General features: G+C 43.0%; 1 protein-coding gene across 1 annotated transcript in view; it reads right to left on the bottom strand.

The window, feature by feature from the left end:
- Positions 1-1,367: 1,367 nt before the first annotated feature.
- The window catches only part of LOC121180711 (voltage-dependent T-type calcium channel subunit alpha-1H-like), a 41,919-nt gene continuing 28,403 nt past the window's right edge, over positions 1,368-14,883 (bottom strand). Inside the window, exons 23-35 of the mRNA XM_041036329.1 lie at positions 14,083-14,208; positions 13,899-13,988; positions 13,250-13,442; positions 11,636-11,787; positions 11,405-11,514; positions 11,174-11,307; positions 11,011-11,081; positions 9,060-9,138; positions 8,640-8,761; positions 7,973-8,263; positions 7,730-7,880; positions 5,894-6,453; positions 1,368-3,660 (exon numbers count right to left, since the gene is read on the bottom strand). Coding sequence (XP_040892263.1) covers positions 2,965-3,660; positions 5,894-6,453; positions 7,730-7,880; positions 7,973-8,263; positions 8,640-8,761; positions 9,060-9,138; positions 11,011-11,081; positions 11,174-11,307; positions 11,405-11,514; positions 11,636-11,787; positions 13,250-13,442; positions 13,899-13,988; positions 14,083-14,208 — 2,775 coding nt within the window. The 3' untranslated portion in view covers positions 1,368-2,964. The remainder of the gene's footprint in view (positions 3,661-5,893; positions 6,454-7,729; positions 7,881-7,972; positions 8,264-8,639; positions 8,762-9,059; positions 9,139-11,010; positions 11,082-11,173; positions 11,308-11,404; positions 11,515-11,635; positions 11,788-13,249; positions 13,443-13,898; positions 13,989-14,082; positions 14,209-14,883) is intronic.

Genomic DNA, 14,883 nt, shown 5'->3' with positions numbered 1-14,883 from the left:
AACTTGGCCAATAAATCTGATTCTGATTCTGAATGGATTTCCTGAACGGTGGCGTGTCTCATTGCTCCGCATCACATTGAAACACGCCTCCGTTCAGGAAACCCTTTCAACATTTTGCAGCCAGATAGCAGTGCAGCCGACAGGGAATCACTTGTGGAGTCATTTCAGCAGACAACGTTAAAGCAACATTGGATCGGAAATTCCAGATTTGTGAATTATGTTGGTAAAGGAACCTGATACTGATACTGGACCAGTATCGGTATCGGAACCTGATATATCGTATATCAGCATTGGAACCCGATATATCGGTATCGGTATCTGCCCCATCCCTACATGTACACCTCGAAACCTGTACAGTATATACTATACACCTGGAAGGACACACAGACAAACACACACACATAACTGCATGTTCATATGGTGAGGTGCAGATTAACATAGATGTAGATCAGTGATGATGCTCCACCTGCCTTATTAAGGGATACAAGGTCTTAAGTGAGGGAAATATGGAGAATAGTGAAGCTCTATTTATCTGCTTCTGTTTGCCTTCAGTCAGTCTGACTAATCACAAGCTGTCCTGCAGACATGTGGCCTCCCATTGGCTGAAAATGTAACAGACACGCAGCTTGACCAATAGATTGTGAGCAAATGAGTAAAAGGCGGTAGAACTTGCAGAAATTGGTACATTTTCTTGGCAGGGAAATAAACGCAGGACAGCTTAATGCATTCTGAACGCTATAGTGTTTCAGTGTGAAATATTCATGTGATTAAATATTTTATTGTGATCTGCTGAAGTGGTATACTGAAATATGAAAAATAAAATCTATCCACCACCATCACAACTACTGTGAGAACTGTGTTTGCCTTTGTTCACATCATCTTTAAATAATTTCCTCTTTGCTTCTTGCAATGTGAGAAACAGTTTTTTATATAATTACGCATTGAGACCAAGATGCAAGGATGTGTTAGGCATATTAGACAACATCTGCTTGAAGACTATAATTAGACAGGGTACTCGAGTTATGTCGAATTCATTAGCAGCAGCAGGCAACAGCTGTGTGTTAGCTTTATTTTTAGATTAAACAGCTCATGTTGAAGGTCTACAGCCGCTCCTACTGTGTTTTTTTAACCTCTTCATAAAGGGGGAAAGGACAGGTTCAGAAGAAAGATTGTGGAGTCAAATGAAAGTCAGAAAGGAAGTGGTTTTATTCCAGCACTGTCCAATCATGTTACTGCAGGTGAGCTTCCTGTATATCATTCCCTATTTCCAAGAATCAACAGGAACATTATATAATCTCATCCAGAGTCATCATCATTATAATCATCATTCCATAATACTAGCATCCTCATCATTGCCAGCACCAGCAGATAAAATGACATTCAACAATGTAGAAATTCACCTTTATGGTTCTCATATCATTGCTGCTGTGTTAATAAAATATAATCTTCGCCTTTTTCTACAAAGTTTTAACACCAGAATAAGCCCTTCTGTACATCTGCTTCAGTCTACATTTCACCCTGCACTCATTATACAGCATAACATCTTCAAACACCCGGCGACACGGGCCAGCTCTGGCTTCAGACAGCAGGGGGCAATCTAACTCTGCGGACCTCTGATCACATGCTTCACACTCACCTGCCTGAACTACCTCTACCCTGAGAATACTAAGACAGAGAAAAGGAAAGTGGAGGGGAGTGAGAAAACTAAGCCGTCTGAACATTCGAATGGGTTGGATCAGGAAAAAGCGAGGTAGAGACTACTGAAGCCTAGGTCACACTACAGGATTTTAACTTAGAGGCTCTGACAGCGAATTGATTTTTCTAACTGTCAGGGTTGGGTGGATTCAGGCGTGGGAGGAAAATTCCGGGATAAATCAACAAGATATCAAGGTTTTCTTAGACTGTAGTCTGAGAATGATCAAGCAACATCCAGTGGCAGTTTACTGTTGGTCAAGAGGTAAGAAAAATTAGAACAGAGGTCATATTTACCAGCTAAAAACTCCAGCTTGGTTAAATACAAGATTCTTATTTTAACAGGCTGCTGTACAATTTGGTTTTTGGAGGAATATGTCTGTTATAAAATGGTGTGTGTTTGCACCAATCCATAGTCTTCAAGTCTTCAATTACAAATTAAGCAATTTCTTATAAAAAACTTTAACTTTTTGTAAGTTTATGATTTAAAAATATGTTTCTTCTGTAAACATTAACTGTAATTTCTGCACCACAGAGCAAGAAATGCAAGACTTTTACTTGCAGTAAAAAGTTCTGGCAAATTATTATGAGACAGAATTAGATGCTGTGTGTAGATGTAGTGTAAGTGATTATCCAAGAGTTGGAACAATTTTAATAATTAATGAATTATTAGGTCAATTTTTAATAGAGAAAATAATCAGCAGATTAATCAATAATTTAAACAAAATCATTATTTCCCATCCCTGTCTGTGTTATTTCTTTGTCTACATGTTTGTATCAACATGAGCAGATCAGTCTGTAACTTAACCTGTACTGTACCTTCCGTGTGATTTCATCTTGTACTCTGACCTAGGCTTGAGGTGCAAGTTTAAGGATGAGAGTGAGGGCAGAAGGGGGAGCGCAAGCAAGGGAAAGGTTAGTGTTTGGGTAAATATAGCTGGAGAGTGACTACTATGTCTGAACTAAAGCTAGGACTATGATAGAAGAAAAGGAAACATCTTGTGTGCATCTTGTGTGCAATTAGCACAAAGGGGTAAAAGTCTTTTGAACACATACACACTCATACATACACAGTCTGAAAGAGGTCGTCTCAAACACCCTGTGAAAATTTTGTGATTGGACAGGACAAGGCGAGGGGCGTTGCCTGAAACAGGAAACAGGTATACTTCCTGTTTGGGATTGCGACTCTCACCCCTCTCGTGTGCTCCAGCAGCACATTCGTCTCCTCCACTTTAGAGAAGAACCAATCCATCCACCCATCACTGAGTTTGTTTAGTCCTCCATAGAGCTCCCCTCCGGCTGATTAGGAGAGAGGGGTGTGGCGTCAAATGACAGAGTTCGCCTTCTCAGCTCAACATTGCTGTCCATCAGCTGGGTTGCCGTAGTAACCGGCTCCTCCTCCGGCGGCGGGCTCATCCTCTGCTTCCTGTTCCTGCCCGACACCGGGGACACTGATTGGCTGAGGCGGCTCCTGTGCTCCCTGGGGCTCGGGGTAAGGTGTCTGCTTTTGTGTGAGGAGCTGGGAGGAAGTTGTGTGTGTGAGTGAGTGTGAACAGAACTATTAATACGGCTGACTTCCTCATCGGCGTCATCTAACTGGGGGCCGGGCTCGGAGCCAGGGCCAGGGCTGGCTGAGTTACAGTGCGGAGCTGATAGGGTGGATTCACTGCTGGGGACCCTCAGACTGGACAGGCTCTGAGGGCTGACAGGCCTCTTCTCAACATCTGTTTCTGGCTGCAAGCCGCAGATGGCCTGCTCAGGTACACGTTCTTGTCCACTGGTTTCACTGTGGCTCCGGCTGTGGCTCTTGCATGAGATGACCCTCTGGGAGTGTGTATATTTCAGTGTGTGTACACTGGATGATCGCTGGCGTGGTGGCGTGGAAGAGGCGGTGGACACAGTGAGGTGAGGCTCTGCCAGATCGTCAGCTGAATCACTCTGATCCAGAGAATCAGATCGCACAGCCTCCTGGAGACACAACACATGCACAAACACACACATATAAACACACAGCCTTCATTATGTGTTGGTTATATATCAAAAATGACTGAAGTACAACAGCCATTGAAAAGCAAAATTTGTGAATACAATCCATTGCAACTTGGATGAAGGTCAGACAATAAATATAAAAGTGTGTTATGCCTGGTGCTTGCAGGTCACCCTGGATCAAAACATGATCTAGCCGGGCAGCCGAAATAAAATTGTAGTATTTCCCCAATAAACGGACTCTGAGAGCATGGAACACACCGCAACAGCGTTCCTAACATTAGCTGCTCCGGTCCTCTATCTGTATCAGCAGCGACCATAAATCGGCAATTAAGTCATAAGCCAGCGGCAAAATATGCTAATACATGCTAATTAGTGCAAACATCCAGGTAAAATAGTGAGAAATTTACTTACCGAAAAAAATGCAACACAGACTCCTTCAACGGTCGGTTAGTACAATCTACACTACAACAAGCCATATTGCCACAAAAACCTATCCGAACACTGGCAAACAAACACGGACACTGCAGCCCCTGTCAACCGCTGAAGGTAGTCAGAGGCCTCTGAATGTAGCCGCCTAGCCCAGCCGATGCTTTAGCAAAGAGCTAACTGCCAGTGCCTGTCTATGGAGCTGTCACTCAGCATAACCACACCCTAATATCAATAGAGACCAAAAACAAAAAAACGTACCAGGCTGTAAATATGTTTTTTTAGGCTCTAAAGTTGGCTATTTTAACATGGGGGGTCAATGGAGAATTGCTCCAGCCCCCAGCGGCAGCTGAGGAACTGCAGCTTTTTGAACGCGGAAGTGATCCTCACTGCTGAAACCTAAAAACTCCCCCCTTGGCTGCTACCAAATGCGTGCTCTGCCATCATTGGAGGTAATAGAGCCACCTGATTGGTTGGCAACGGCAAACAACCCCTCAACGCAAACAGTGTATTTTTTTCATGCAAGATTTTGAGGAAATTATGTTCATAACATGCAACGAGTAACAGCATAAGTTGTAGAAACGTAGTGGAGTAGAAAGTACAGATAATTGCTGCAAAATGTAATGGAGTAAAATAAAAAGTAGGCATTATTATTTTTACTTAAGTAAAGTACAGATACAAGTACAGTAATGAAGTACAAATACTTTGTTACATTCCACCACTGCAATTTTGTGAGAGTTTATAATCCAGCACAGTTTCAGGTCATGAAACAATCCTACACAACTACACCGCACAACAGACAAAATCCAAAGTCCTTGTTGTTCTTAAGTAAGTCGACCTGAAGCTAAGATGAAGCTTTAGCAGTCTGAGCTGCTGAGCCAAGTAAAGATTTTTTATATCTACCTTCACTGAACTGCCAACTTCCAGGAAAACAAGGGATTTTTTTGTGAAAAGAAGCTATCCGCTTGATTTGTCTAACTCAAGACTGCTCAAGCCTCACGTTAGCTTTGTCCAAACTGAGGATTGCCTGTGGCTCTGTGAGCCAGTGTTTTTTGATATTTTTAGCCCATATGATAACTGCAAATCATATTCTTTCCAGTAAAGCTAAAGATTTTGCAAATATTGCTGTTGTGTTTTTAGTATTTGCCTGTATTTTTCCTGCCATTCTAGGCATCGTCAGTATTCAGTCTTGAAACTTGCTTGGGTTGCATAATTCCATCACAGTGAACACAGTTAAGGTAGTCTTAATCCACCTTAACTGCCTTTATTTATCTTTGTGTTACATTCCCCTATACATGAATGTGTAACTAATAAAATGTTTTAATATGTCCTGTGTCGCTCCTAGTTCCTTCTACCTGCAACTAATAGGTCAATCTCAGGGTAAATAAAGACTGAGGAGCTGTACTTGGGCATTTTGCTGCCTGTTTACACCCAGAGAATTTGTGTTTGTGAGATATTTGATCAGGACTTAGTCCACAGTATTGTATTATATATAACTGTTTAGATTTTTTCTTTCTCTCTAACACCTGGGGGCAGATTGGTTAGGTGGGTGAAAAAATAAAAAATAAATAAAAAGACTGGAATACCGAACAAATTTACCTCTCATATTCTTCATCTGGCTTTATGTTACTTCCCTCTTTATGTTACTTCCATCTTTCCTAAATAATCTAAAAACTCTAAAACTGTACAGTATGCATTTGAAAGTGGTCAAAATGTTAAAGTATCTGTAAGAAGAGTAGTGAAGAGAAGAGAAGAGAAAAGAGAAGAAGAGGTGATAATAACACACCTGTCTCCGCAACTGTCTGCTCGCGGTGCGGAAAGATGCTGGTCTCTTCAGAGCTGAACTATCTGGGATGTAGGAGGGACTCAGCTTGTTTCTGTCTAAACTGTCTTCAGGACTGAGCCAATGAGAAGGACGTCTGCTGGAGCTGTGAGTGGGACTCAGTCTGAGTGACGGATGTCTGTCTATGCTGTGGCTGGACATGAGTTTAGGTCTGTCCGTGTTTTGTTCTTGATTCAGCCTGTATCCATCTATACTGTGGGCAGAGCTGAGTCTGTGTCTGTTTATCCGATGGGCCGGGCTGAACTTGTATCCATCAATGCTGTGAGCTGAGTTAAGTCTGTGTCTGTTCATTCTGTGAGCAGGACTGAGCCTGTATCCCTCTATGCTGTCGGCTGGACTGAGCCTGTGTGGGGAGTGCCTGTCGATGCTCTGAGAGGTGCTGAGGCAGATCATTGGCCTTGAGCTGCGTCCAGATCCCAGTGAAGCGTGGCTTATGGTGGGCAGAGCTCCTGGAACCTGCAGCAGAGAGCCGCCTCCACTGGAGCCCAGGGATGACATGGAGCCTGCAGAAAATAATGTGACAAACATCACATGGATGAAAAGAGAACAGCAGAATAAAGTGTAGTATTTCTAAATCAGAAGCAGAATCAGCTTTATTGGCTCCTACATACAAGGAATTTGACTCAATTTTTTTTTGTTGTTCTCAGTGTACTCACACACAGTTCCAAGAAGATAGATAGAAATAGACATACAGCTAAAAATAAGGACAACAAAACTGAACGAAGATGGGTGAGCACAAACATTTAAGTACTATGTCTATACAAGTAGGTAAAAAAATTGATGTGTATATATGTGTGTGTCTGTGTGTGTGTGTGTGTGTGTGTGTGGTGTGTGTGTGTGTATATATATATATAATTTACTATGTCTGAGTCAAACTGTGTAAATTGTAAACATGACTACAGGACATGTTCCTGAAAACAAGAACTGTCTCGGCTTCGGATGGATTTTGCTGTGAGAGGTATGATCTAACCTCTAACCTCTATAATTAACTGATCCTATTGACAAGTGCTGTCTGTGCACACAAAGTCTGATATACAGTCTCTTATTTCTCTGTGCCATAGACTTCCATTTTTGTCCATAAACTAATGAAGACACATCAATGAGCCACACTGTGGCAGAGTGACATGTTCCTTCATTTTAGCAAATATGGGCACAGTAGCTTATCTTGGCTCAATACCACTGTCCCGCTGCTGTAAATACTCACTAGAGCACCAAATGTGTGTTAATCCACCACTGAAAATAGACCCCAAAAAATGCACCCTTGTGTATTTCCTCTGTTTCAGTAACACTTGCTCAGAACTACAGAGACCTGCTGTTACGGGGCATATTTGGCCTTTTTAACAAATTAAAGTGCGTATTGGTGACCTCAAAAAAAAAACAAATCTTATTTAGTTGGAAGGAATGGACCTGGGGGGCCTGAGTGTCATAGAGTAGGGAAGTTAGAAAGTATTGAGAGATGGATTAACACATTGATCAACACATTGCTGATTCATAGGATTTGTTGATAATAAAAATATACAACTAATGTCCCAATCTGAAAAAAAAAAAAGTCACCAATGTTCTTTGCAGACATATGCTGGGCCTATTAATTTGTCACTATTATTAAAAAAATATCCTCCACTTTCAGGCCTATAAAAACAGTGCCACTCATTGTCCCACATCACCTCAGCTGCCTCCTAAGCTATTTATGGAAGCAATAATCTTTACAGCAATCAGTTAGTGGTTATAGCACAGTCAAAACTGTTCCTTAATTTAATTGGCTATAAATAACTGAAGTACCTGAGTAGCTGTAGCCGGAGTAGGCCTCGTGTCCAACGGGAGGATAAGGGGAGCATCTGAGTGGCTGAACGTAGCTGTCGCTGGGGAGAGACAGCATGCGTCCCATGCTCAGCAGGTTGCCATGGGAACACTCCTCATCCTCAACCTGCACCTGCCACATGAGATCACCACCACTGTCACCGATATTGTCACCTCCACTCTCTTTCCTGCCACACATGCAGAAATATGAACACTGTACGTTACCTGAGCAGGTGTATCAGAGTTTTGGCCCAGGTCTCCGCTCAAAGACGCAGTACTGAGGCGTCGGTTGGCCTCCTCCCTCTCCCTCCTCTCCTCCCGCTCTCTCCTCTCTTCCATCTCCTCCAGCTGCGCCTCCTTGTTGCTCTCCTCCAGGTGCTTCATCAGAACAGCTACAACCACATTGACCAGAACGAACTGAGCCGTTAGGACGAAGGTGACAAAGTAAACGGGGGAGATCAAGGGCAGGTAGGAGAGGCAGTTGCGATCCTGTGGGCGACACTCACGTAGGGTGTCCTGGAAGACGTGGATAAGAGAAGAGGACAAAGATTATGTATGAAGCAATGAAGAAAACTGATTATAGATAAAAGGATTATGGGGATATTCAGGTCTATTAAAACAGTACACTGTACTTCATCTCCTTTACGACAGGGGGAGATGTTGAGCTGGGCGTGAAAGGACCTTGAGCCTGTCACAGAAGAATAATACACACTCCTAACCCTCTAATGTCAGCATCTCTTAGTCTGTCATAAAAACAGTGATCTGCTCCCAGCTTAATGTAACGCCTGTCTCATAACCAATGCTTTGAGACACACAGACACTAACATGGACCTTGTCGTCTATCCACCTTCTTAAAAACTCCCACACAGTGGAAGAGAGAATGAGAAATAACCTTCATAATCCCATTCCAGTTGTCGCCGGTAGACACCCTGAAGAGGGTGAGGAAAGCCATGCCGAAGTTGTCAAAGGTAGCGTGGCGACTAAGACCCTCACATGGGTTCTCGTCTGAACACTCTGAAAGAGGACAAGAAGAGGAAAAGTATTAGAGGCAGCAAGTGTGGGAGAGGAAGGCAAGGGGGGGAGAAGAAAGAGAGTTGTGCGTAGATTAGAGCACTGATTAGAACACTGATTCTAAATTGACATAATTAATGTATGTAACACAACAAAATTTATTCATGTTATGTAATCCACGAATATCTCACCAGTGTCAGCTGGGGCACACACACATCTGCACCAATTTCTATGCATGCACACACTCACGTGCTCGCGCGCACACGCACATGCATGCACGTACACGCACACACACACTAACCCAGTTTTCCAAAGAGCTCAACTCCCAGAGCTGCATAGATGAAGAACAGCAACATGAAGAGCAGACCCAGATTCCCCACCTAGACAGACATATTACACGCACACACAGATATATACAGTGTATGATACACAGAAAAAAAAGACATGTACAGTATACATAGAGAGAGACGCAAACATGCAAACAGATAGAAAGAAGCCATAGACAGAGAGAGCTAAGCCTTACGGCATTGATGTTTACTACTTCTTAGAAGGTATTTGGAGTCATTATGATACCTGGAGATGAATCGTATCTCAGATTTCAGTTATCCAGTCCTCATGAATGACACACATGCCAGTTTATTCAAATTACAAAGCAATTCATATGGACTTCGGCTTTCCTTCCCTCACGGTGGGAGGTGTGGAGAAGCCTAATTAGATGATGGGTAGACCTAATGATGAAGCGCAGGGGAAAAAGCACTCGGACACTACCGCAGAGACCTGGGTTCAATCCCTGGGAGTGATGTGTCACTTCAAAGACAGCTTCGTGGGTGGGAGGGCAGTGATCGGTATTTTGCCGCACTAGAAATTCCTGCTGGTTTGTTGGAACATGTGTGTTACACTGTAAAGCTCCATATGATTTTGGAATTTACCAATTCAAATTTGAGAAGAAAAATTAAAACAATTATAATTTAGCTAAAGTTCAAAAGCAGGACCACACCTTAAACAGTTTATAAACGTGTGCTCACCCTGCACCCTGTTTGTTCTTTTTTAACACGCACCACTCTCCCTGCACCTTTCTCTTTCCACTTGCTCATCTCTCCTAGGTCCCCTGAGGGTACGCTGAGCCCGCAGCTGAGGTAGATCCTTCCTCCAAAGCCTTCCTCTGCACCGCAGCCATCATCATACTCGACTTATTCACCAACCACTGCTCACACAGTGCATATTTAGAAAGAGTCTACAGCCACACTAATAGCTGGAGGGTACAGGAGTTTACCATCTTAGTTAAGCGTAATAGCGTGCTAACATTTTCTAATTAGCAATTAACACAAAGTACAGCTGAGACTGATGGGAATGTATAGACATAGTACTAAACCAAAAAGTTGGTCAAGCTAAATATTGACCTGATGATGGTACAAGATAAAAAAGTTAAGGGATCACAGATGCTATTACAATTCATCCTGAGGGGACAGGAATGTCTGTAACCAAAGTTCATGTTGATAGTTGAGATAAATCACTATGCACCAAAGTATTGGGCTGACCTTCCTCGAAGCTAAGCCACTAATATTTGAAAAGACAGTTAAGTATTCATCTCAGTTTATGGCTAGGTCCTTGCTTGTGAATTGCTTGTTCAGGCCGACAATAGCATCATCATCATCGTCATCACTGAGGCAGGTATCATAGCAGAGGGCTCCAGCAAAAACAAAACAAACCAGAAAAAAAAAAAAAAAAAACATAGGGTGATCTGCATAGGGTCTGACTAGCTTGTAAGATTGTGCTAATTTTACTCTTCCGCTCACAAGCACTGAACCAGAGGAGAGAAATACTGCTGCCATGATAACTTGACAGAGTTTTACAATCCTGCCTCAAAGGAGCATAAAGTGCTGTGTGGTGTCTTTGTGTATGATAAGCTTTCAGGCCAGAGTTTCTGGTTCATATTTTATCTTCTCTAACAATTGCACCAAAGCAGCTGTGAAGTTATGATTTTAGTGCCACACTGATAAATTTAAGAATCAGCAATTAGCCTTTAGCTCAAAGTGAGGATGTCTTCATGCTTGTTTAGTGGTTATTTGGTGTCATTGGGTTAACACCAGCCAGCTGGGGAAATCAGTGATGTTAGTGAATCATGTGGGAGGCAGTGAGTGCCAGGCCTCATAAATTGCTAAATAAAACAAGCCATCTGCATTTCATCAGATCTGGAAACCAGGCTAGCACTTAAACAGATGTCTTTTGTTTTATAACATGCTGCCTCTTACCTGAGGCAGCGCTTGCATCACTGTGTCCAACAGAGCTCTCATTCCTGTAGCCATCTTCAACAGCTTCAGCACTGAAACATCGTAAAATGTGTCAGCTCTCATCAGCCACATATCATCCTGTTTTGTTTTTTGTGTTTTTGTGTTTGCGTCACTGTGCGTGTACCTCGTGTTATCCTCAGGACTCTCATGATGCGTATGATGGTGGGGTTGATGGGCAGGGAAGCATTCAGGTCTATTTCCTCCAGTGTGATTCCCATGATGGACAACAACACAATGGCAAGGTCCAGCTGGTTCCATCTTTACACACACACACACACACACACATTTTCAGTTTCTATAAGCAGGATGATGTATGTTATTAAGCGTCTTTGTAATCATGCCAGGGCTTGAATACCTCTCTTTGAAAAAGCGGCGCAGGCCAAAAGCGATGAGTTTGAGAATGGCCTCGATGACAAAAACCAGCGTGAAGACATAATTGCAATACTTCAGTATCTCCTCAAGGAACTGCAGGACACACAGGCACAGACACGCACTTCAAAAACCCACCGTAGCTGTACTATACCACCGCATACCGCTTCATTACTATGGTTCTAGGACAGGTGGTAGAAGGTGTTGCCATGGTTACCTGAGGCTGGTTGTAGTGCTCCATGCTCATGGTGAGCAGGTTTGTGAAGATGATGATGGTGATGAAGAGATCCAGGTAGTGGCTGGTGCACACGGTGTGGATGGATCGACGCAACAGGGAGTAGTCGGCGTAATACGGCTTCTCCTGGGCCCCTGCGTCGTACGCACACACACAAACACACACACGGTCATTAAAATGCTTCTGAAAGAAAAATATGATATGGGCTATGAAGTCACTGATGAAATGGGTGCCAAGTGGCGCACTGCTGTGTGTGTGAGTGTGCATATATGTGTGTGTGTGTGTGTGTACAGACTAAAAGTGCCACCTCAGGAATCCAACCCTATCCATCACACACGCACACACACTCCATGGCACCTCAAGGTGTCTTTGGGCAGAAACCCTCGCTGTCTGCTGCCAGACAGTTAACTGACGAAGAGGAAAGCACTACTAGAGATTACACTGCAGAGAGAGAGGAGGACAGAGTGATATAGAAATGAGGAAGAGCAACAGAGTAAGGAAAACGGGTGTGTGTGTGCGTATGTGAGGTAGTGTTAAGTGTGCATCTCAGTGTAATATAGGTAGAAATTATGCATGTACTCATACAGTATGTATGCAGAAAAAAGAGGTTTATCATGTGTGAGTTTAATATTACATCCACACTATATGGCCAAAAGTACGTAGACGCACTTGTCTTGTATATGTTTAGATTGGGATCGGTTTTCGTGGTAAGAATTAGTTCCAGTTAAGGGAAATCTTAAGTGTTTCAGACAACAATGTGCTTCCAACTTTGTAGCACCGGTTTCATCATAATAATGCCTGTGTTCACAAAGCCAGGTCCATAGAGAAATGTTACTCCCAGGTTGGCCTCAACCTCAATACTATCCAACATGTTTGGGAGAAACTGCAAACCAGGCCTGATCTACTGGAGATATCCAGATCCATGGATCTGTCGCCTGTAAGTGTCCATTGGAAGCATTTGTTTTTTCTTCTTCCACAGCCACATTTCCAGTACTCTTTAGAGTAGTCTGAATGCCATTTTTTTGCATGCCATCTTTTGTTTGTATCTCTATTTCCTGAAGATTTCCTAGTGTGCAGACGGAAAACCATATTCTTCTTCTTCAGACTTTGAAGTAGAAGTGACTTATTACACGTGCCATTAATGTCAGTTTTCAATAAATATAGGCATTCATGCACATTTGTTGCAGAAACATGAACCTCTCCAGTAAAAATAGACCTGACATGAAAAGAAAGCAGGGCAGAGAAAAGAGACGAACATAAGCCGTGAGTGAGATGCCCTAGTCGTTGGTAGAGAGGACACTGACACACCAGCTAGAATGGCAGGGGATAGTCTCTGGCAGCTGCTGTGTAGCCAGAATGAATTGGACACTGGGAATACTGCTCATGTGGCTGAATGGAAGCAAATCCCTGCAGCCAGGTTCCAAATTCTTGTGGAAAGCCTTCACATAGGAGTGGAGTCTGTTGTAGCAGCAGATTAATGCCCATGGCTTTAGAAAGACATGTTCAATAGCTACATATACGTGCAATAATCAGTTGTTCATATGCTTTTGGCCATATACTGTATACCCCCCCCAACCTCCCCTCATGCTTTCTCACTTCTCCTCCTCTTCTCCAACCGCCTCTGTCGTTTCTCCTCCCTCAGCCGTGCCTCCTCCTCCTCCTGCTGCTGGCGACACTTGTGAAAGTTTTCCACCACCACGCCCACAAACATGTTAAGCACAAAGAAGCTGACGATGAGGAGGAAAGAGATGAAGAACAACAGCATCCATGGGTTGTTGTTTCTTATTGGCTGCAGTAAGCGATAATAGAGAGAGAACGGGCGGAAGAGAGGTGGGAAGGTAGCATGGGGGACAAAAATGAAAAAGAGGAGAACAAAAGAGTGACGAAAGAGGGCGAGGAGGGGCGGAGAACAAGAAGAGGAGAGAGCATAAACAAGAAGACAATGTAAGTCCTGAGTCAGCAGTGAAACTGCCAGCACTGTCAACTCACATCTATTTATCCATCTGCCTTTTCTCTTTCCTTACACCTCCCTTCTCTCTTCAAACAGTTCTCCTTTCTGCTTGAAACAAACAAGATCAAATGGACCTGAGACTGACACAAAACAGAACCAAAACTCAGTGAAATACAATACACACTGGACGAACGGTTTGTAAGTCTCCCTGAGGTTCATTTTTTCCTCCACATACCCTGTTTCTTCCGCTCTCTGTTTATGCGTGTGTATGTGTGTGCTTGTGTGTGTGTTCACCTGCTGATCCACAGCGACAGCATCCAGGCCATCATACATGATACTGACCCAGCCGTCTTTACATGACAGCACAAACAGCGACATGAGAGCCTGGAAGAGTGAGGCACATGTAAATCAGCGTCATGCTATCAATCGGTTTGTAAGAGCAGGTGTGATTGATCAGTGACTGATGTGTGAGACAAACCTGTCCAAGGTTGTCAAAGTTGTATTTCCGTCTAACCCAGTTGTATCCTGCCCCTAGACACTGGGTTTTATTGGTGATGTTACTCACATCGAGCCCGTCACAGTAGAAGAATTTCCCCTTAAACAGCTGCACACACAGACAGAAGTATGCACAGATAAAAACACACGAGAACAATGTAACCTCAAGGTAGTGTAAACAAAGCTTCCCAGACTGGAGATAAGATTGATGTACTGGTGTACAGTAAATTACGCAGCGAGGGCCTACAGGCCTACTGTATGATCCAGCTAAGATATCCAAGTACCATCTGCTCCAGCCTGCCTTACAGTCATTACAGGCACTGAAACACTCCAGCATGGAGAGTTCTCATTAGAAGATAATCCAGTAGTAGTGTGTTTTTGAAAAATATGCTTGAGTGTTAATATTAGCTTCAGCATTCATCAAGCGTCATTTCCAGTGGAAGCATTAAATCTCAATATTTGCAGAAAGATTTGCAAAATGGAAACTAGCATAAAGACGAGGAGAGTTTACAGCCTTTACATTGTAGTACAAAAATACCACTGAAAATATAATACTTTACACACTGATCCTCAGCTGTTTTGGCATGTGAGCCCTTAAAATTAAACAATATGGATGTGAGATATGAGCAGTTCAACCAAAGAGCAACTTTCTCTTCTAGATTCATTCATTTAAGAGATTTTTGAGAGTTGTTGAGGCCTGAAGAGCTGAAACTATCCATTGTTTCATGAGGAAAAGAAGCAGTTACAAGTCAAAAGTAGTTACAAAAAACAAGGTTGGGAACCA

The sequence above is a fragment of the Toxotes jaculatrix genome, chromosome 4, assembly GCF_017976425.1.
Source record: "Toxotes jaculatrix isolate fToxJac2 chromosome 4, fToxJac2.pri, whole genome shotgun sequence".
Taxonomy (NCBI): Eukaryota; Metazoa; Chordata; class Actinopteri; family Toxotidae; genus Toxotes; species Toxotes jaculatrix.
This window is presented reverse-complemented; position numbering and strand designations above follow the sequence as displayed.